Source organism: Thamnophis sirtalis, unplaced genomic scaffold (assembly GCF_051295495.1).
Source record: "Thamnophis sirtalis isolate CommonGarterSnake01/CBP01778 unplaced genomic scaffold, rThaSir2_p1.2 scaffold_1, whole genome shotgun sequence".
Classification (NCBI taxonomy): domain Eukaryota; kingdom Metazoa; phylum Chordata; class Lepidosauria; order Squamata; family Natricidae; genus Thamnophis; species Thamnophis sirtalis.
In genome coordinates this window covers 76,037,194-76,061,069 of record NW_028261381.1, presented here as the reverse complement: position 1 = coordinate 76,061,069, position 23,876 = coordinate 76,037,194, and the positions used below count along the sequence as shown (strand labels likewise).

The following is a 23,876-nucleotide window of genomic DNA, read 5'->3' as shown; positions in this document are numbered from 1 at the left end:
GTCATGGAACAAGTCCCCATAGAAATATTTCATTCAGAAACTAGTTTAACTATCCTCACAGCAGAGAAAGAAGTACCACGTTCTTTTAACTAAACAGGAAGCGTGGCTTTTATATATTCACATGTAAAAGTATGGAAGTACAAAAAGCAGACACATTGGCCGCCTAGTGCAATCACTTCCAATAACTCTCAGCTGTCTAATATTACATGGTATAATATATCCACACATCAATTTCCTCATGAAAGGCTCAAAAATTGTTTTCTTATAAAAAATATATATGAGACCACACGATGAAACAGTTGAATCACTACATTTCAAGTCAAATAAGTACAAGTAGTCCTTGACTTATTGCCACAATTGAGCCCAAAATTTCTGTTACTAAGTGAAACATTTAAGTGAATTTCACCCCATTGTACGACCTTACTTGTCATAGTTGTTAAGTGAATCACTGCAATTGTTAACTGAATCTGGTTACCCCCACTGACTTTGCTTGTCAGAAGGTCTCAAAAGGGGATCACATAGCAATAGCAATAGCAGTTAGACTTATATACCGCTTCATAGGGCTTTCAGCCCTCTCTAAGCGGTTTACAGAGTCAGCATATTTCCCCCAACAACAATCCGGGTCCTCATTTTACCCACCTCGGAGGGATGGAAGGCTGAGTCAACCTTGAGCCGGTGAGATTTGAACAACCGAACAGCTGAAGTAGCCTACAGTGCTGCATTTAACCACTGTGCCACCTCGGACCCTGGACGCCGCAATCATCATAAATAGGAGTCAGTTCCCAAGCACCTGAATTTTGATCATATGACCATGGGGATGCTGCAATGGTTGTAAGTGTGAAAAAGTCACAAGTCACTTTTTTCAGTGTCGTCATAACTTTGAATAGTCATTAAATGAATTGTTGTAAGTTGAGGACTACCTATAGTAAGCAAATCCCCAATGTGCAAAAAATAGGTATTTTGGACAACATATATCTTAGGGAATTAATATAAATTGCAAAAAATGCCATTCTCTTTTGCATGGCATTTCTACACATAATTGAGTGGACTGTTTTCACAAACCTTAATATCAGAGAAACAATTCCAATAAACATGAGATCACTATTAACATTTATTTCTGGCTCATGTTTGACCAGAGATTGGTCAGCAGCTGTATTCTGGTAATACAGATTATAAGCTCTTTGTATACAAGTTTAAGAATCATCTCAAGAAAATGTAAAATGCACCTGAATGTAGAAAGTTCAAGTGGACACTCAGAAATAAATCCATATGTCTACCCTTAGTAATCTGCCCATAATCCAGTTCCTTGGATAAGTTTCTGTAGACTCAAATGACACATTTTTTGCAGTTCCACTTTCCAACATGTTTTCCTGTATATTATTTATATAGCAGCAGCTCTGTTAATTTAGTCCAGCTGCTTCAATACTGAATTATTCTCTCCAGAAACATTGATACTACTGTGTTATGATTAGAAAACACTTTACCAAATGAGTCCCTATTCTGCGTAGCTCAAATGAAAAGCAATTCTAGTGAAAAAGGCCAGCTTCCAGAATATTTAAAAAACAATTGCAAAAAGAAAGGAAGAGAATGGTGGAACAGAAGACTAAAATAGAATGGATCACACTTCACTTGGAGGATTTCCCTTGCACCAACAACACGCAACCCTTTGCAGTTAATGTAATAAAACTAGAAACAGCAGTCAAAGTATATTTAAGACCTGAAAAAGAGCTCACGATGTCTTTCCTGGCTATTTTTTGTCACTGCTGTCAACTTTCTTTGGGGGCATGTTCAATTTGATGAAACCTTACTGTGCCTTAAATGTATTTAGTCTACCTGTTGTAGCCTTGAAATGACAGTCAATAATTTGAAGCTGCTATTTGGTGGCCCCAGATTTCCTATTCATGCAAATTACAGCTTCATAAGGAGAAATTGTGTAACTTTTGGATCAATACAGGGCAGAAGGATTTAAATTCTCTTTCCCGTTCACCAAAAATTGAATAAAGATTATTTTCCCCAATATTAGATGGGCTGGTATATTGAAGCCATCTTTTATTGAAAGTATGCTTAGACCAAGTCTGTCCCATTAAATAAAGTAAGCTTGGAATGCCATGGAGCATATTAATCTATAGGTATCGAAAAGCCAATTTTGAATACTTCTCTATTAAAACCAAAACCAAAATATCTTTCTACCCCAAGTTCACTGGTGGGTAATGACCAGTACCCCCGGTACAGGCGTACCAGTGCCTGCCGGGAACACTAGGTATCGTTCTGGTACGGTGCTCCGGAGGGACCATCTGCCCATCCGCGCTCCTTACTGGTATTTGAGGTTTTTGGGACTTCCGCACATGGACAAGCAACATACGGTGCCTGCACAACGCTTTGCCGAGCAGCTGGAGCGTTGCGGAGGCATTGCAGAGCAGGCAGTATGTATGCATGTGCGCACTGCATGCATTCATGTGGTGGACGCCTGGCCCCGTTGCACCGGGATCCGGAACCCACCACTGCCCAAGTTGAACAATAGAGAGTATCCCAACAAGAAATAAAACTGCAATGTTTAATTTGTTAATCTACTGAATGAACATCAAAATTTGCTCCAATACTTGACAGATTTTTAAACAGACAGTGTAGTATTTATAGAAACGACAAATGGCAAACAAGCTTTAAAAGAGACACATTCTTTCACATAAAAAAGATACAAATGTTCTTCCATTAGTTGTTTTCTCATGCACATAGTTGCATCCACATGTAGAGCATGATTTTAATGATGAACAAATGCTCTTATATCTACCCTCCCTACTTCTATGGGAATTATGAAGCAGTCAACATGTCAACAACAAAATGCTTCTTTTAATCATCTCTCACACTGATGCTAGAATGCATACTGCAGCGAACTATTACTGAAGGAAGAAGTTAGTGTTCTCTGTATTAATCACATATTTTAAAGACATCTAGCTGCTTACGTATATTTATTACCTATAAATGGGGTATAATATTCTACCATTTTATTGACATGAGCTAAAACATCACTGTTTAAAATAAGGCCATGAAAAATAAAATTTATACTGGCAAGTGAGACCATATAAATGTAATCGAAATCCTTAAAGTTAAATCTACCATCCACATCATTTTAACTTGGTTTTACTACAAACAAACAAACATAGTGAGATTTTAAGTTCTATCCCCAAGCCTAAGGTACAAGAGGATGAGAGAAATGTCTTGTGATATTAATAGAATGCATCTACTTCAGGCCTGTCAAACTGGCGGCCTATCTGGCCCGCATAGGCCACGCCCACCCCAGCTCCAAAAAGACAAAAAAATCCTCATGATACGGTTTGACAGGCGGGTTTGACACCCCTGCACTAGGTTGACACTGAAGCCCACTCAGATATCCTACATTTTAAGCTGGGTAATGCTTTGGATTCAGTTGTGAAGAACAAAATAATTAAACACACATAAACAATACTCTGCAACTGAGGCTTCTAGTAATCTGCCTGAAAAGAAATAACACCAACCTTGCACACAGGGCTCAATAGATATCTGGCCTAATGCCTGAGGTTTTTCAAGGTCAGGCTAACAGATTAGATTCATGCCAGGGGGATGCTGTTCCACAGTGCAGGCATTGTGACAAAGTAGGCATGCCTCCTGGTTCCTGATAGAGGTCATTGTTTCAGAAAAAAGATTCAGAGCATGCCTAACTTGATCTGATGGGACAAGCAGAATCAAATAGAGAGAGACCTACAAATAATCTGGGCCTGTGCCATGTAGGCTTTACAGTGATAGCTAGTATCTTGAATTGCACTTGGAAGTCTACTGAAGCTGCATTCTGAACTAGCTGCAACTTTCTAATCCTTTTCAAGGATCATCTTATGCAATCACTGCAATGGTCCAACTGAGTTGTGACAAGATGTGAGTGATCATGACCAGAGTCTTTCAATCTAATAGCAGGCATATAATGAATGTTTACAAATGACATTCTGGCCATGACAAACATTTAAACCCACACTGTGAGTCCACGAGGACATTAATTGCTTATCAATTGTGAGTCAAGGATGGAATATCTCCAGATCCAAGAGGCTCTCAAGCCACAGTTACTTGTTCTTGACAGGGTCAAAGTAAAGTCTGTTTTTCTCCATCTGGATTCCACAGACTCCAGACAGAGGGGGGAAATATTCAGCTGTGTGGAGAGAGATATACAACTAGTATCATCAGCAAATAATGATACTTAATCCCATGTCAATGGAGAACCTTATGCAGAAGTTTTATGCATATAGGAGACACACCCAAAAACTGTGCTTCACACTCCCAATCTCCCTAAATCAGTATACCATGTTCCAGAAGGGCCAGGATGGACATACCACCCACATACCAAGCCTGCTGAAGCCATTCATGGCTTTGAGTAATCAAGTGTGAAATATGAAAATAGGACTGAAATGAGATCCAAATAACCCACTCCCTCCAGGGTTCTCTGGCACTGTATGATTACCACCTTTTCAACAACCTTCTCTGAGTAGGAAAGGCTGAAAACTAGATGAAAGTTCTCCAGTTTCATTGGCTTCCTATGAAGAGCAGATCACTGCTTTATTTGAAGTTGGCGGAACTGTCCTCTTTTTCCAGAAGCATTCACCCTTGCAAGGATCCAATCACCTGTCATCTCCTGGGAAACCTTGAGCAACCAGGAGGGACATGGATCTAAAACACAAGATCGGAGCTTAAAACCCAAGGATCATGTCCATTTCATTAGGACTAACAGGATTAATCTTTCCTTGTTAACTAAGCATAACTTAATTCTATGGGAACTGCACAGAAGAGATCCAGTTCAAAGCAAATGCAAGTGACGTATTCCAGCAAATGTTTAGGACAATTATCTCTTGGGGCCCATAAAACCTGACTTGATTCCTCTTTACTTAGAAGAGACTGGGTCACTGTAATCAGGCCTGGCTTTTGGAAATTTATAATAAAACAAGAACTGAAAAATAATACTTTTTTGCTGCTCTTATCATCACAATGTAATCCTTGAGGATGTTTGACCTCTAGAATTGGTTGGATTCACTCCTTGTTTTCCTCTAATAGTGCTCTTGGATCTCATATACCATTTTGTTTCCCAGAATTCCTCTGAAAACCAAGAGGCCTCTACACAGATGCAATTTGATCCAAAGCCATAGTCACCCTCTCATTCCAAGAAGAGTCTAAGGCCTTAGTTGAACCATACAACAGCATGGGACAATTCTCTGCTTGAAATTCAAAAGCGTCTACAAGGCACCGATGGCAGGTTAGACAACCAAGTCTGCCCCCCCGCCCCATGATTGGTGAGGGCTGAAATCTAAAGTTGATAAGGGGTGATCTAACCAGGTCTTCCCAAGATGAAAGTCTCTGGCTAATCAAAAATTTAATTTCAGATCTCTAAAGCAAGGGAAAGGAATCAGCTCCTGCAATAAAGGATAACTTTATAACTAATATTTTCACAGTCAATTATTGTGGGATGGTTGGATGTTATTTTTTGGTCTTAATCAAACCAGAGAAATACACTATCTTTTTACATTTCAGTTTGCTATCTCCTCTCTGCAGAAGGCATTATTATGCAATGCACAGTGTTAACACTGACAAGAATGTTTGTTAAATTTAATTAAAGATATTAATTTTGCAAAGAACAAAAATCACTGAGCCGACTGCGTGTCTTTTTTTCCAGATCTCCCTTTGGAAAATTACCTTCATTAGCACCGATTCACTGAGCTTCTCCCTGTTGACAATTTTTATAGCGACCTTTTGACATGTTACACAATGAACTCCCAACTTCACAAGTCCTACGGAAGAGAAAAAGAAAGAACATTGGTTAGAGGCATATTCACTTCTATGGCTGTTGAAAACTACATCTTATTCAAATCTCTTGGACGGACACACACACACACACACACACACTTTTATTGGCCCTTCTTCCTCACACAATAATGGATACATTTGGCCTGCAGAAACAAAAGTATAAGTGTGACATTTAACTTTTCCTACAGTTTATGCAATTCAGTTTTCCCTAATCTACTAGATAAATCAGAATATTGGAGTGTCTAAATTGCAGTATTTGGATCTACATATATTTTATTAATGTATGATAAAAGCTTGCAATAGGTAACAATATTGAAATATCTAACAAAATGTCTAGTGCGTAATAAAGGTAAGCTTGAGCATCTTTATTTGAAAGCAGGTCATACTGAATTCAATCTGGCAGGACATTTTATTAAAGAACTAAAGCTTAATTATGTAGGGAGGATCAACTCATTCTTTATCTTGGTTTTCAAGAGCTCCAATTATCAACAAAATTGCGTAATTATTTCCATCATCCATAATTTGCAAGAAAGCCATTGTCTTAGCATATTGTATTTATCTTTTTAAGCCTACAGATGTCTTTCAAAAGAACAACCTAGCTAATTCAGAGCACCTGTAGATGCAGAGAAGTTATTTAGAGACACAAAACACCAGTCTACATTGCCATTTCTCCCCCCCGAACCCCCGAAATATTCCATTGAATCAGTGTTCTCCTAAAACATAGGATAAACATTCAAATGAATTACTTGTCTGAATTATTGCAATGGGCTTTACATGGCTACCCTTGAAATGCATTCAGAAGCTTCAACTGGTACAAAATACAGCAGCATTAGCAATCTTTGGGACCTGTTGAATGACTCATGTTCACGAGCTGCATGGGCTAACAATTTGCTTCTGGGTGCAGTTCAAGGTGTTGGTTATAACCTTTAAAGCCCTCCACGACATAGGTCTAGATTACTTGATGAACGATCTCATCACACTAGGACAAGCCAACGCTATACATGCTGGTAGAGAAAACCTGATGAAGATCCCATTGGTCAAGGAACTCCAACTGAGGGAATCCAGGAGAAGAACATTCTGTTGTGGCCCACCAGTGGCCAGCAGGCCTGGCAGCAGATTTGGACAGTGAGGAGGTTGGGGAGGAATATGAGTCAGTCCTGGAGTCTGGGGGAAGGCTCTGATGAGGGCTCTGTGTTGGAGGCAGAGAGGGGGTCAGTTATCAGCTGCCTTCAGAGGCAGACATCAGTGAGGCAGACAAACAGCTGGAGCGTGTTTCCAGTGTGCACATGCGCAGAATTGCCAGATGAAGGGAACAGCTAAAGAATAGGGGTTGGCTTGGGAGTAAGGCCACAGGTGAACGATGAATGACCCCTCCCAGAGGAAATAAAAGAGGAGCGAAAGGGGAATGGAGTTTGCAGGAGACAGTTAGTTTGCTTAATTAGTTTGTGACTCTCCGAGGCTCCTTGCCAGGTTTTGCAGATATCGGCCTGTCAGCTGTCCAAGCCAGGTCTGTGACTATAAATCCTCCCTTGAAAGACTTTGCTGGATGTGAATGAGCAGAATACACTGTAAATTTAAAAAAAGGGGTTTTTGTCGGGACCAGGGGTTTGCTTCATGCTCTGGGGATGCCAAGGTCAGAAGATATTCTCTGGGGTAGCGCCAGCCCTCTGGAACATCCTGACCCCCTAGGATGAGATTTGCCCCCACCCTCCTATCCTTCCACAATGACCTGAAAACTTGGCTCTATCATGGGGATCCAATAGGGAAGTACCTCACTGGAAGTGGCTACTGGACTAATTAACTGAACGTACCTTTCTCCTGTTCTTCCTACTGCCCATCTTTTTAAATTTCATATTATTGTACTTCCATTGTTTATTTGTATTGTTTTATTCCTTTGCTATTGTTACGTTTTCAATTTTTCCCCCATTTTATTGCTGTAAATTGCTCAGGGTAGCCCCATCTGAGATGGGTGGCAAATAAAATTATTAAATAAATACTTTTTTTTTTATTTTCTCACAAATAGAAATGGATATTGTATTCTAGAGAAACTTAAAAAAAACCACTTTAAAATATAACTATTCTCTTTTTTAAAAAAAAATCATAATAAATGATTTTGGATGATTAAGATTATTATTTGGGATAGGTAGATGTCTAAGGCAATTTGAGAATTATAGTCAGAATTTGAAGATAATGCCAAAGAAGGAAGAGGAGGGTAAAATGAGGACCCAGATTGTTGGGGGCAATATGCTGACTCTGTAAACAGCTTAGAGAGGGCTGTAAAAGCATTATGTATATGCACTATGTCTAAGTGCTATTGCTAATACATGTCAGGGATTTTTTCTCTCTCCATAGTCTGGTGTAGTTTCAGCTGTTTGGATAACAACTGCATTCATTCAGTGAGCAGAAAAGAAATAAGGCTTATCTGCAGGGGGCACTCATGAACGCTTTGAAATGCTGTCAGTGAGTTAGGGTTTTTTTAAAAAAATGCTGCTTGAAAGGCCATAAAGGCAACACTATCTCTGTACCTCTGTTCATAATTGCACCCTCCCTACAAAGCTGTCACTACAGGTAGGCAATTTTTGCTAGAGCTGAATTTAGCAAAGACAGCAAATGTCAATGGTGGGAAATTCTGGAACTCAAACTCTGGTAGCTGTGCACATGATCCAGAACTTGAATCTTAAGACCAGGTCTTCATAAATCTCAAAGCAGGAACAAATCAAGAGGGAGAATGAAAAAAAAACCTGGAGAACCTCCACTTCTCCTGGAGAATGACTGCCTGCTCATTCAGTCTGTCAAGGTGGACACTGTTCTTCTTTGAGACAATGCCATCTGATGGGATTGAGGAGACACCCACTCTCTGGAAGGATCACCCTTCTCCTCCAGCACTCAGAAAGACATTAAAACCTGCCTATTTCCTTTGCTGTTGGGGTCAAGATGATGGGAGTCCCTGTGTGGAGGACGGTAATAGATCCGTGATGACAACCTATGGCATGTGTGCCAGAAGTGGAACACAGAGCCCTCTCCGTGGACACGTGAGCCGTCGCCCCAACTCAGCTCCACCATGCATGCATGTGTGCCTCCCACCAGCCAGCTGGTTTTTGGGTCTCTGCTGTGCATGCACAGGATGCATGCAGGAGAATGCTGAATTACTTGAGAGACCGCCTTCTGCCAATCACCTCCCTGCGACCAATTAGATCACACAGATTGGGCCTCCTCCGTATTCCATCGGCCAGCCAGTGTCGGCTGGCAACTACAAGGAGGAGGGCCTTCTCAGTAGTAGCCCCGACCCTTTGGAACGAACTCCCCGTGGAGATTCGTGCCCTCACCACCGTCCAGGCCTTCCGCACAGCCTTGAAGAACTGGCTAGCCCGTCAGGCCTGGGGATGAAGATAGTTGCCCCTCCCGAATGATGAATGCATGTTGTTTACTGTTTTTATTATATGTGTCTTTGTTATTGTCTGCATTTCCCCTTCCCTGATTTTATGTGAGCCGCCCTGAGTCCCCTCAGGGAAAAGGGCGGCCTACAAATGTCAATAAAATCAAAATCAAATCAAATGCCCTGGGGGTTACATGTGTATGTGTGGGGTTGCACATGCATGTACAGGGGTCACATGCGCATGTGGGGGGGCAGGGCACATGTGGGGGGTTGTGCACACAGCACAGTGAGAAGGCACACACAGGGAGTCGTACGTGCATGCGCAGGGGGCAGGGCACACATGGGGATCACACACGTATGTCAGAGGAGGGGCTTGGGGAGCGTGCACATTGCATTATGACTTCGTGAATGTTAGCCATCACTGTAATAGATGATCTAGTAAGGATTTGTCTTAATTTTAATTGAATTTATTTATTTTATTTATTTCTTCTTCCTCTTCTTCCTTTCCTTCATAGGTAAACCACCCAGAATTGCAGTTGTTCAAGCTGGAGGGCAGGGACAGAGAGAGGATATACATTTCTTACAAAAATAAACAACCCCATTATACCCCAAACTGGATAATTTATTCAAGTGTTCATGTCAACTCAGCCCTTTTATCTTCCTCTCCTTGAAGACCTTTGTCTTCATTACTACGTTGTGGAATGTATAAGCTTAAGAGTTCAGCTTAGTATTTCAGCTGTTTGGTGTCCTGTTAGGTTAGGGTGCATCAGTTTGGGGGAAAAACATGATAATCTCTTAACAGAATTGCTTAGGAATGGAAGACTGTGGCTATTTAGACTCAGAGGGGTTTTGGCTCAGTGATGCAACTCTAGTCTGTCAAAACCATTAACCATTATTGTTTAAATCATTAATCATTACTTAATTTTCAATGTATGACAATTGTGTTGCTACTTTCCACAAACTTTCATTGTATTCATTTCTGTAAGAGCAGCTACTCTGTGAAGTCTTAAAATAGCCTGATATCATCATTTTGGAATACACAGTATATGAACTTTGAGATAGCACACAGCTCCCCAATTCTATCAATATGTATCCTGATTTTAAAATTTATTTCTTAGCTACTTAATACAGCAGCATGTTAGACTTTCTCTTTATAAACAATTCAAAGATCAAATTTACTCAGTGCTGAAACTTATCATTTTGCAATTCAGAGCTTCATTTTAATTTCATTATAATGTTCACAAAATTATCAGGCCAATTCACTTAAATGTTTATTTTGGCAGAATCTTAACTTACTTACCTACCCTGTTTCCCTGAAAATAAGACCCCCTTGGATAATAAGCCCAATTGGGCTTCTGAGCGCATGCGCTAAAATAAGACCTCCCCTGAAAATAAGCCCTCCCTGAAAATATTGCAACACAGCAGCAGCCATGAGGTGACCATGTTCGCCGCCTCCTGCACCTCAAAAATAATAAGACCTCCCTGAAAATATGGCCAAGCGCTTATTTTGGGGATCAAAAGAAAATAAGACCCTGTCTTATTTTTGGGGAAACATGGTACTTACTTACTTTCTTTAATAAGAACAGAATATCTAAATTGTTGCTGTTTTCTCAGTTAGTATGTTTTGCTATAGACAATGGAATAAATGGATCACCTGTCAGTTTTCTGGCTTCATTACCTCCATAAATTGAATTACAAATCACCAACACTAAGAGCAGCATCATTCTGTTTTAAACACTCCCAATGTTATAATATTTAGTTCAATGGTTTTCAATATCGGTAACTTTAACAAGTGTGAACCTCAACTCCCGGAATTTCCCAGGCAGCACTGTCCACATATCTTAAAGTTATCAAACCTGAAGAAGAGTGACTTAGATTGATTAACTCTTAATTTCTTTCAATATCAACTACACAACTACTTTTTTTCTGATTAAAACCTATATATATATATATATTTGTTACTTCCAAAAATCTCCCTAACTCCATGATTTAGATGGCATTTCCTCCTGTCAGCTCCCACATACCCAAGAGCAAGGTTGCAGAAACATCTGTTGTCTGGGACAGAAAATATCTATGCTTCCCCTGTGCCAACATTAGCCTAGTCGACAAGTTTCCTTTGATCTCAAACACTGAGCTTCACTAGAAGCAGAGCTTAGAATTTTAGGTCAGGGAAGAAAAGGCGGTGTTGGGGTGGGTGGGGGAGGACAGGACGACAAAAGTGAAGCTAAAATCATCTTTTCGTTTTTAATGAAAACCTGATGAAAGCTCTCGGGTCTTTTCTATGAAAAGAAATAAACCCCAAGGAAGCAGAAAGGGAAAGATTGGCTCAAGAACAAAATAGCAGGAGGAAATATTCAGGAGATGCACCTGTTAATGGCACCCTGACAAATTCTATAGATGGTAAATACGCCTACACATAGATACTTAAAAAGATATAGGGCATTATTGGGAGGGAGTACACTCTGGAAGTTAATAAACAGATCCTACATATTCATTTATGGAAATTAGTCCTGCAAAATAAGCATGCATGAAGTTGTAACTTTTATTCTGTTTGCTGTGTAAATGCACTGAAGAAGAGGCATAATCTTTCAACATGAAGGCTAGTGAGGGAGCTCACATTCTGGAGGTAAATGCTGAAAGATAGACTAATACATCAGAATTTCTTTCTTTTTATTCCCAACAGTCATATCAATTAATTCCTATATTGTACATCACATAAAAATTCATGTCCCCTTCCTCACATTTTTTGGGATCACCTACTACACCACACCTCAAGTGAAACTATTTTTAAAAAACGTATCCATATTTTTCAGAGTATAAAACACACTTATCCCCCCTAAAAGAGGGTGAAAATTTGGGTGTGTCTTATAACCGAATGTAGCTCTGCCCACTTGCCAGCCTCCACCCTTCAGCCTCTGAGTGTTCTCTCAAATGGAGCTTCTGGAGGCTGCAAACTCAGCCTCTCAAACTGAGCTTTGGGGGCTGCAAATAATATCAATAGATGCTGATAGGCAGAGGCAGAATTTTTTTTCCTCCCCAAAAACTAAGGTGTGTCTTATACTCCAGAGCATCTTATACTCTGAAAAATATGATATATATATAAGAGTAGCTTTGGGTCTCTGGTGATCCAAAACCTCTGGAATAGCTTTCTGACAGTCCTACATGAGTTGTTTGACAGTATGTGTATGTATATAAATATAAATAAGGAATGGGGAGAAAAGTGTTCTATAGCTCATTAATGTTGGAACAATTCCCAAGATTTGTATGGAAGATGGAATTCATCTCTGTCAGTGATCCTCAACCTTTTTTTCACCATGGCCCCCCTTTGAATACCTTTTTTGACCATGGACCACCAAGACTTAATATTTAAAACATTACATTTCTTCAAGATCTTCTTCACAGATCCCCTGTGATGACATCATGCCCTCCCAGGGGTCCACAGAGCACAGATTGAGAACCACTGATCTATGTTATCATACTGGGAAAGGCTGCCTAGAGGGTCTATTGTTAGTTTTTGTTGCAGCAATCCCATCCAGAAAGCACACACAGGTAACTGATTCAGCAGGATTCATTAACTTTTCTTTTTATATAATATAACACATGAAGTAAATATGCAATACCAAAAGCAGGTTTTCCAACGTGGTAGTAAATACTAGCAAACACAGGCAGAGGAGAGAACAGTTTCAGTTTCAGTTCAGAGCTGCAGAGCTAAGCCATAGCCAAGCTCCTAGCTGTCTCCTTGTTGCTAACACAGCAAATACTGTTTCAGTTTCAAAACAGCCCTCATTGGCTGACTTAGTTGCTATACCTATTCATTGGCTGACTTTGTTACCATGTCTTCCAGGTCATGAACTGTCATACACGGACATCTATTACGCCATTCAAAATCCACAAATATAAAACTGCCAGATAATACCACATAGTCATAGATGGTGAAATAAGCTTCCTGTCACTATAGGGAATGCTTTCAGGAAATAGTCTCCAAATGTACGCTAACAAGGAACCAAATTTCAGCATTTAATGACTTAAACTCTCTCATTGTATATGCATAATAATGTTTACTTATTTGCCTCCAAGGGACTCTACAAGGATTGATTAATTCTCATAAAGAATCTTGAGAAGGGATATTAAATCTGATGTTAAAGCAAGCATTAGTACCAACATCACAATGGAATTTAATATAGGGAAGAAAATTAAGGAATGATAATATTCTTTAACACTACTGTTTTGTCTGAACATTCAGCAATATACCATATTTATCCTCTGGGTTAACTGTTACCCTTTTTATAAATTTAAAGTCATTATAGCCATAGAAATCAAGAATTTCATTGTACATTAAAACCAATAGGATGAACTACTTTTGTCTTCTAATTAAGCCAGTGTTTGTTTGCTTAAAGGAACTGTTAGCTATGATTATTATGCATAAGATTATAGCCTGTTAACAAGTGATACCCAAAATATATGTTGTTGTTTCTAACAGTACACAAGGATAGATCAAATTTCTTTAATGGACTAATGAAAGTGTTCCACATTTTAATGAGGCAATTTTAACCACTGGCTCATCAATGCTAACATAATAGGCTATTCTTGGGAATGTTTGTAATAATTGTTCTTAAACTGAATATCAACTTTAATTACAGACTTATCTAACCAAGCATTTTGGTGCCTTACTGGAATTCTTACATATTCTGCCTAAGCTGAAAACAACAGATAGATAAAATAGAGGAATCAGCATCCTTAATTCCTTTTCCATTGCAGACATAGGTACACATGTGCAAACTCTCTTCACTTACTCACTTCACTCACTCTAGAAAACACAGACACAAATCAAGCTGATTTTAGACTTAATAGCTTGGTTAAAAGCAACCTGAAACACTTCTTTCAGTGTCATGGAAAGACAAAAGAAGTGATTCTAAGATTACTATAGCTAGTTACTGAAACCAAACCAATCTTTCACACTTGCTTATCCAAAAGCAATCTAGATAGGGCAAAACAAAACCCAATGACAACAGCACATTGGGAGGAAATGAACTATTGTGGCAGTAGCATATACAGTAGATCTGGCTTTTGGCAAAACCAAGCTCCTGTTGGGGGAGAGAAAATTATGCCCTCTCTATCAGACGGGAAGAATCAGGACCAGTTAAGATGATTTATTGCTCATGCCTATACACAAGAATCGAATCAGTTAACAGTCAGCACTAAATTGGTGCTAGATGAGAGTTAATGGACTTGAATCGCATGTGGAAACATAATGACTCTAGGCTAATTCCTCTCTTGACTCCACCCACAGACCAGGGGTGGGTTCCAACTTCTGGTACTGCCGGTTCGCTCAGGGACGTGCTTTGCGTACGCACTTGATACGCATTATATGCACATGCACAGTAAAAAAAATGCTTCTGCACATGCGCAGAAGCAAAAAAACCAAGATAGAACCACTTTGGGGTGTGGCCAGCCAAGTTACTATCTATTCGGCCGAACCGATCCGAACCGGTAGGAATCCACCTCTACCTCTCCTTCTCTTATCTTGTCTCCCTCAAATCTCTTGTTCTGATCACTTCTTCTGATGGTATGTAGTCTGTATTTCAAGTTTCAATATTTTTTGGAAAGACTTTGTGCCAGCTATATAAAGAGGCAGTACAAAAAATATGTGTGTTTCTGGATGTATAATATTGGATTGATTGTATATATTTTCAAGTGCTTCTTTAAGGAAAATAAAGACTGAAAATGTGATAAATATCAGTGTAGCAGCTATATCAGTAGCCAGTCTTCTTGGTACATGCTATGGGTAGGAATTATTTCTTTCCAAAGGGCCAAGTCTTCACTAGCTTTTGGAAGGCTAGAAGCAGCAGGGCCACCTTTGCCTTGAATAAGCAAGGCAAATCTTCCAAAATAGGGAATATTCTTACAGAGAATATTGGCTGATTTTGAGACCTGTCCCAACATGTTTTGTGATAGGAGAGGACCTTCACTAGATGCTTCTGAGTTCTCTAGATGGGTAGACAGAATTTGCCTGGGAAATGTAATGTCTTAGATACTCAGACTCCAAGTCATATAGGACTTTGTGGATAATGAACAGCAACTTTTACTGAAAGTAGAAACCATAGTAACCCACGGAGCTGTTCTTACAGCAGTGTAACATGGCAATATTGAGACTGCTCAATAAACATAAAAGCTGCTACATTTTCAAGGACAGCCTTTTGAGCGGAAAACAGGAGCTATATTCTGCACATACATAAAGGAAGAAGAATCCATAAAAGACTCTGGCATGGAAGGGTATGGAAAGCTATGAAAGGGTTGAAAAATTCTGAGTTAGCACAAAACAGTACATCTGATTCAGCTGAACCCTGGCAAGACTGTGAGGCTTTGGATGCACAGAGTGTCAAGATCGGGGACTTTAACATCTTTAGTTCTGTCTGGATGGGGTAGCACCAGAGGTGGTATTTAGCTGGTTCAGACAGGTTCACCCAAACCAGTAGTGGAAACCATGGGTGGGCCTACCCACCCACCCCGGCTCTATGCTGTTCTATTTAGGCACGTTTTCAAGCCGTGCACATGTGTGCAAGTCACACGCATGATCAAAGCAAACTGGTAGAGAAAGTAAGTGTCACTATCCCAGAAAGACCCGGTCCACAACTTGGGAGTTCTAGACTCATGACTCCTGCTTGAACAGCAGTCGCGGCTAAGAGAGCTTTTGCACACAAAACTAGTTGCAGACTTTCCTAGATCAGGAGTCCCTGTGCTCAATCACTCAAGCTGTAGTCATCTCATGTCTGAACTACTGCAATGGGCTCTACATGAGGCTACCCTTGAAGAGCATTCGGAAGCTACAGCTAAATACATCTGATATACAAAAACCAAGAGTAAGCTATAAGAAAAGCAGATCATGCATGTTAACTAACACATTATACATATTAACTAGGCACTGCAGGATGTTGTTATTTTTACTGAAGCTATTGTTATTGCCACCGTGCCAATTGTTTTTTTATATATACTTCTGGAGGAACCTATAATTTTTATTCCCACTGGACCAGCTTTAGCCTCCGAGGCAAAAATAGCACAACTCTCATCAGAAGTGAGTTCCAGGATGAAGTCCTGTCTACCCACCCTAATCACTGAAGAATGGAGGCATCAAAGTCTATCTGTAGGGTATTTTTTTCAAGCCTCATTAATCCATCCTCTCAGGTAGAAGAGAGGTGATAGGAGACAAGAGAGAACCCCCTGACTGTCTTTCTTTGGTAAGCTATCTTTGAGAAACATGCAAGTGTAATTAGGTCGCATCTGTATAACAAGCCCTGCTGTGCTGCCTTGGTCTACTGATCAACTGAAAAGGATTGATGCAGTGCAAACGAAAAGAAAAAAATCATGGGAGAAAGGACACACCAGGGAGATTACACCTCTCATTTTCTTTTAATTGATGTTTCAGTCCTGTTCACTTGCTCTGTGCTAATTTATACTGCACCCCCCCCCCCCCTTTACCTTCTCCCACGTCTGCCTTTGAGGTTTTTTCAAGCAGGCAGAACCAAGGTAACTTTCTTCTTTGAGTAGGGATTTCCTGTAGCCCATTTCTGTTTTGTGCTTTACTTGGAGATGCTGATACGATCATTAGCATTCATTCTTCATTAGCCTTATTTTGATTAGAAGGATCTCAATGTCTGAAACTGTGCTTGACCTCAAACTCTGCACAATCAGCATATGAATCTCCTCTATATAGTGTTCTAACAGAAATGTGAAGGAAAGTATTATGACAGCCAAATCCAGAATACTTGTCAGTGGAGAATGTACCTACCTACCTACCTACCTACCTACCTACCTACCTACCTACCTACCTACCTACCTACCTACCTACCTACCTATCTATCTATCTATCTATCTATCTATCTATCTATCTATCTATCTATCTATCTATCTATATTTTCAGCTCTGAGTGGATGGTGGGGAATGGAAGAGTTTATATTCCTTGCAGGCAGCTGATCATTTCTATCCTTTGAGAGTCACTGAGGCCACTTGGAGGTTTATCTGTGTCCTCAGGGTCACCTGAGTAGTGCAAATGGACATGGAGCTTCCTTGGCTGCAGGATATTTTCTGCCCTGTGTCCCTTCACTGTTGAAAAACAGAAGCAGGGTGTTGGGGATGAGTCTATGTTGTCTGCAATTTTCCTGTAGTCTGAAATTTTTCTAGAAGTCCATTCATACTCCCACACCATTGGAAGAATGTTCATCCCAAAGTGTATAGCTAAATGTCAATGGAGATTCTCGTCATCTAGGTCATGTTTGTCCCAAAAGTGCTTTTTTCAGGAGCAACTGGCCTTTCTTGTTTTTCTTTGAAGACATTTAACTTCTCATCCAAGAAGCTTCTTAAGCTCTGACTGGATGGTGGAGAATGGAATGTTTTTTTCTGTAGCCAAGAAGCCTCCATAGACATTTGAGAAACAACAAAAGATTTACACGGAGTACCTAGGTATTAACAGAATAACACAGTTGGAAGGAATCTTGGAGGACCAGGAGGCTGCTCAAGCAGGAGACATTTCAGGCCAATGGCTTTCCAATCTGTTCTTAAAATGGTTGTCCAACCTGTTCTTAAAATGGCTGTCCAACCTGTTCTGTAGTGATGGAGTACCCACAGAATCTGTAGGCTGATTAACTGTTCTCCGTGTCAGGAAATTTCTCCTAAGTTGATTCTCTTCTTGTGGCCTTACTTTTTGTTTCATTGTATAGGTTCTTGCTATATCCAGGCATATTAAAAAGCTGTTTTTAGCATTTATATTAAAAACTAACTATATCTCTATCCTCTTCAACATAAAGCTTCTTCAGTGGTAAAGTCTTCTTGAAGGCCTTCCTTAAGATTTTTAGAGCTATAAACATAAACAGCATCTCAAATAGGCCTCTGCAACTGTTTGCAATTGACTTCAGAATATTCTTCTTAGATAGGTTTGCCTAGTTTCCAGACTGAATTAATTTTAGTAGTGGGTAAACAAAAAAATCAAACTCCGTACATATTATTTAGACTTTCTATTTCAAGTAGCTTTTTGCCTCAGGGTATCAGTAGTTTGCCGTTTTATAGTTTCTTATTATTAGGTAATCTTTTCATGTATTGTCAAGTATTCAAATAGCTCAATTGTGAATTTGAAAAACAAATTATAAATACTCCAAAAATAATGAAGTAACTAAATGGTAGCCAGCAGTCTTTGGACATCTGTAAATAAATAACCACTACAATATTTGAGAACACAAGGGAAACAGAACAGAAAAAAATGAAACAAGCAAGTCTACTTAGAGGGAAGAATTTAATTATTTCCTACATATTGCTTTAATTTACATAACTAGTGTAATTCAATTATTTATTTATTATATGTTTCAACTCCTAAATACTTAAAATGTTCTGGGTAGATTGCAAAATGGTTTCAAACAGCCAAACAACAAAGCCAATAAAGCAACAAAATACATCATAAACAGCACTGGAGAAAAGGCAAAAAGAGAAATATAGAAATGGCACTACCTACATTGGGTGGCATGATTGCTCAGTGGTTAAGATGCTTGGCTTGTCAGCTGGAAAGCTGGCAGCCCAGGTTCGAGACCCAAGTGTCACATGATGGGGTGAGCTCACGGGCTCATCCTATCTCATGTGAATCTAGCAGTCTGTAAGCATGCAAATGTGAGTAGATAAATAGGTACCACTTCAATGAGAAGGAACAGCGGTTCAATGATGACATGCTGGCAACATGACCGCAGAAATGTCTTTGAACAGCCCTGGCTCAATGGCCTTGAAATGGAGATAGCACTGCCCCCTATAGTTGGCAATGAAATAGCGGCGTAAAATCTGCAAGGACCTTTTGCTATCTACTTTACTGTGGACATTAAAAATAAAAGATAAATACAGCAATGCTGAAGAGATGATTATTAGAACCAGAGAAAGGTTATTACTTAATAATAAACATGTGTCACTAAGGACATTCTATAAAACGACTCCCACAACTGAAAAGGTACGGTATACGACAGTGATGGCTAACCTTTTTGCCATCGTGTGTCAAAAGTGGGGGGAGCGTGGGGGGATCATGTGTGTGCTTGTCCACACCCATAATTCTATGTGCCCTCCCTCTGCCCATGCACATGTGATGCCCCGTGCTCCCCATGCTGTTGGCACGGGATGGAATAGTGGACCCATTTTTTGGCCTCCCCAGGCACCAGACCCCCAGGAGACCCTCTGGAGGCCAGAAACGGCCTGTTTTTCAGAGGACCCAGAAGGCCCAAAAATTAGCTGGCCAGTGTGCACATGCGTGCCAGAACTGCGCTTGTGTCCCCAATGATATGGCTGCGTGTGCCACCTGTGGCACATGTGCCATAGGTTCGCCATCATGGGTATAGGGCCTGTTTTTCTTTCCCCATTGAATCTGCCTATGTGGTAATATCTGACAGAATGGGTCATTTCATGGTAAGAAGCCGGTATACCTTTTCCATCAAGCATCTGTTCTCTGGGACTATATGTGTTGGACATTTAAACTGCCTTGTCTCTGATATCTTTTAAATGGACCTTAAAGACTGGAATTTTCTCCAGATGTTAAGCTTAGAAAACATATGCTAGTCTGGAAATTTTATTTAATATGTTTGATACCCTAGTTTCTGAGTTATCACTTTTTCTTGATATTGCACTGTGTTCATCTAGTACATCATTCAGAATCACTATGAGTTGAGTGGCCTATAAGTTTAATTGATAAATAAATACAAGTGAGGCTTTGCAATATCCTCCTACCCTTACTTTATGAAGGCACCTGGACAAAGACATCCAAAGATGATCATAGTATCAAGGATACATATTGCAGAAAGCATTTCTTGAGATACTTGAGAGCCTTAATAATAGCATCAACAACTCATAGCATCAATTGAACTCATAAAGTAACTGCCAATCACTTCACTTTGTAAGACCCCTTGTTTTATCTCTGCCTGGTGTTACAGGGTGCGTTATCCTCCTATATAAGTTGGCTCTGGAAATATATAGATTCTTACTATTGAGAAAAGGATGGTTTATATTTGAACTTCCATCATGATTTTCAAAGTCTTGTCAAATCTCCTCCCCAAACATTTGGCAACTGATTTAGTTGTCAACGAAGGAGGAGTTTTAATACACTTATTCTTTAAAATAGTGCATTATTAAATGTTATTTTATAACTCATCAATTGCATCCAAATACCACTACATTACCTAAATTTATTTTTAAGATTATGAAATGAATTCCACTTAAAATGGATTTGAAAGTTAAACAACAACATAAAAATATTGGGCCACCATAATAATGACCTTTATTTGCTATTGTATCTAACAAAGACCCCCCCCTTTTTTTTCTTCAACAAGGGATGCTGAAAAGTCATCACTATTTTGAATGGCAAATTCTCTGTTGTTAAATGAGAATATTAGCATATTGGGTTCACCTATGGCAACTTCGGCCATTTTAAGATGAGTGGACTTCAAATCCCAGAATACCATAGCCAGTAAGAAAATTGAAATGGGTGAAGAAGGCGCAGCTCTGTATATAAAGTTCCTATTCTCCATTTCCTCCAACCTTAATATGATGAATAGAATTTCTGAAGGATGTTTCTGTTTGAATACCAGTGGAACTCTTAGGCAGAAGTTGCCCTGATAGGAAGACTGAAGAGTGTTTTGCTTCTGTTTGAGTAAATGTAAGCAGAATTACGGCTGTGACATTCAATATGCAAACCTAGAATTGCAAAGCCATAGGCAGGGGAAAGCTGAAATTTTAAGCTGTCGTAACACTTGAACAGCACTTAAAATTCCCTAGTATTCTGAATATGTCAAATTTCATGCTTCTAATTTATTTTATTTAGTATATAATTGGATTCTCTGGCTGAAAGCCAGCATGCCGTGGTGATTAAGGTGATGGCTTAGGAGTGGAGAGGCTCAGATGCTAGTCTACCTTTAGGCATAGAGACTAGCTAGATGACCCAGGATCACTCACCTGCTCTCAGCCGAAATCAGCATCAAGCTACAAGACAAGCCAGCTGAAAATCAAAACTCCTTGCAGCAGTATCTATGGCTGTAAGAACTGGACAAGCCCAGTGCAAAACAACCCAATTCTGCAATCAAGTAGGACAAATGCTGAGAAACAGAACACCTTAAATTCACTTGTCACTCTATTAAATCAGAGGTAGGTTCCTATAGGTTCAGACAAGTTCAGCCGAGTAGGTAGCAACTTGGCTGTCCATACACCCAAACTGGTCCTATGGGTGGTGCCATAGGCACCACCATCTTGTTTTTTGCATCTGTGCATGCGCAGAAGCAATGTTTTACTACTGTGCATGTGTGCATAGCGCACATCAAGAGCACACATAGCATGCATCAAGCATGTGCATGCCCAAAGCACATGCCTGAAGCGCATTCCTGAGCGAACTGGCAGTAAAATAAGCCAGAACCCATCCCTGTATTAAATCCAATTGTTTAATCACAGTACAGGAATTGAGTACTAAAAAGTCTAGCCACAAAAGAGTATCTGACCAACTTTGACTGAGTTAAAAAATGGTTTGTGGTTGGACAGGGATGGGCATAAGACCATAGGGCTGAGGACTACACTTGGAAGGCAAAACAAATAGAGAGAGAAGAAAGCAGGAGTAAGGGACTTTTGATTCCAAAGAATCTTTATCTACCTTTACAGAATAAACAAGTAAACAGAGAATGTACCCTGTTTTCCAAAAAATAAGACCTCTCCAAATAATAAGCCTAATCGGGCTTTTGAGCACATGTGCTAAAATAAGCCCTCCCAGAAAATATTGCAACACAGCATCAGCCATGAGGTGACCACATTCACCACCTCTTGCACCTCAAAAATAATAAGACCTCCCCGAAAATAAGGCCAACTGCTTATTTCAAGGTCAAAAGAAAACAAGAACCTGTCTTATTTTCGGGAACACATGGTAATAACATATGGGTATTTAAAAAAAAAACAGCTTTATAACTCTTTTGTGTCAGTTATTTCTAAAGTGTAGCAAGATTAATGTCATTAGAGGAAAAGTTTTATCTAGATTTGGGATATATCCACATGCAAGTCAAATACATTTTGTGGTTTTAGTTGCGATAACTTTAATAAAGACACCAATAGGATTCTTTTCAAGAACAAGCCTCCAGTTAATATCAGTTCATTCGGTGCCCTCCTGACCCTCTTAATCTGTTAGAGCGCTAACAGAGTTTCCACCAGCTGCTGGGTTTTCAAAATTCACCCAAGAGAGACATTGGGGTCATAATGCCTACACCTGAATAAAATACAAAAGGATATAGTAAGGATATAGCTTTGGATTCCAACATTTCAGATGCTCAGAGATACAGTATTCCACTGATACATCTCCAGTGGAGCTCACAGAATTTAACACAGCAACAGTCTGTGCTAAAGGGAGATGGATTAACCACTGAGCACCGTAAGAGACTTGTTTGAGCCTTTAAGCAGTGGGGGGAAGAAGGATTAAATTATAATAATAGCTTTAGGTTGGAAGGCTTTCTGAAATTTCATGGATATTTAGAGCAACCTCTGAAATTTAGACCTTTGGCCTAATAGAAATTGAGATTGTTGCAGGAAGGGGGCGGAAACGCTCATTTATAATGGGTGAATGTTCTTTCTGGTTTTCTGGCATGAATCCCCTTCTTTTAAGTACTTTTATCTGCCTATGATTCTGTCATCTCTCCATGCGATGTCAGCACTGCATTATGTTTTGTATGATATAGCACTGTTCTTTAATTTGCATATTTAATAGTGCATCTCTACCTCTTTCAGCTAAATAGAAACTTGGGGAAGTAGTTGTGCCCGAGGTAAAAAAGCAAAACTTCCAAGACGTTTGCAGGTCAAATCACCCCAAAATTACTGAAGGAGCAAATTGTCCTCATAGGAGAAGAATAGAAGAGGGTGAAGAAGACACCGTGTTGCTGGATTTTTCTTTTGTTTGGCCGGCTCATTGGACAGCTTACAGTGAATGGCTCTGACCATGCCATTTTTTTGTACAGCACTTAAAAGATTTATATTGTACTGTCACTCTTCTTAAAACCCCAATTCTAGGTGGCTTACAATAGTTTTCCCTTTGGTAATGGGTCAAGAGTTTAGGTTAATCCAATCTCAGAAGGTTTACTTATATAGACACCTGAGCTATCTTAGGCATGGTATGTTTTTAATTTTTGTTCTGGTGATTCTGTTCTTTTTAACATGATGTTAGCCACTCAAGAGTTACATGTTGAGTGAGTAGGCATGTAGAATGAATGAATGAATGAATGAATGAATGAATGAATGAATGAATGAATGAGGAAGCTAGGTCTGAAGCAATTCCTTTCCTTCAAACAAATTCCATGAGAATTCCATGGAATTCAGATGTGGGTGTCAAACTTCACACTAGAGTTATGGGCTAACTGAAGGTCTTGGATGATCAAAAAGCATTTTGGTTTTCTTTATTAATTTATTTCAAGACAGGGTGAGGATGGGGTCAAATAGAACAATGTTTAATTGAAAGGAACCTTGGATCTTATGAGCCATGGTGGCTCAGTGGTTAGAATGCAGTATTACTGAAGGAGCAAATTGTCCTCCTAGGAGAAGAATAGAAGAGGGTGAAGAAGACACCTTGTTGCTGGAGTTTTCTTTTGTTTGGTCAGCTCATTGAACATCTTACAGTGAATGGCTAATCCAGGAGTTCAGTCCTCAC

At 39.7% G+C, this 23,876-nt stretch overlaps 1 protein-coding gene across 13 annotated transcripts in view; it reads right to left on the bottom strand.

Moving 5' to 3' along the window:
• BRSK2 (BR serine/threonine kinase 2) overlaps positions 1–23,876 on the bottom strand; it is a 454,430-nt gene that overhangs the window by 213,091 nt on the left and 217,463 nt on the right. For all 13 annotated transcript variants that reach the window (XM_087716534.1, XM_087716471.1, XM_087716476.1 and 10 more), the window contains exon 2: positions 5,707–5,801. In XM_087716534.1, the coding sequence (XP_087572660.1) occupies positions 5,707–5,801 (95 nt within the window). The remainder of the gene's footprint in view (positions 1–5,706; positions 5,802–23,876) is intronic.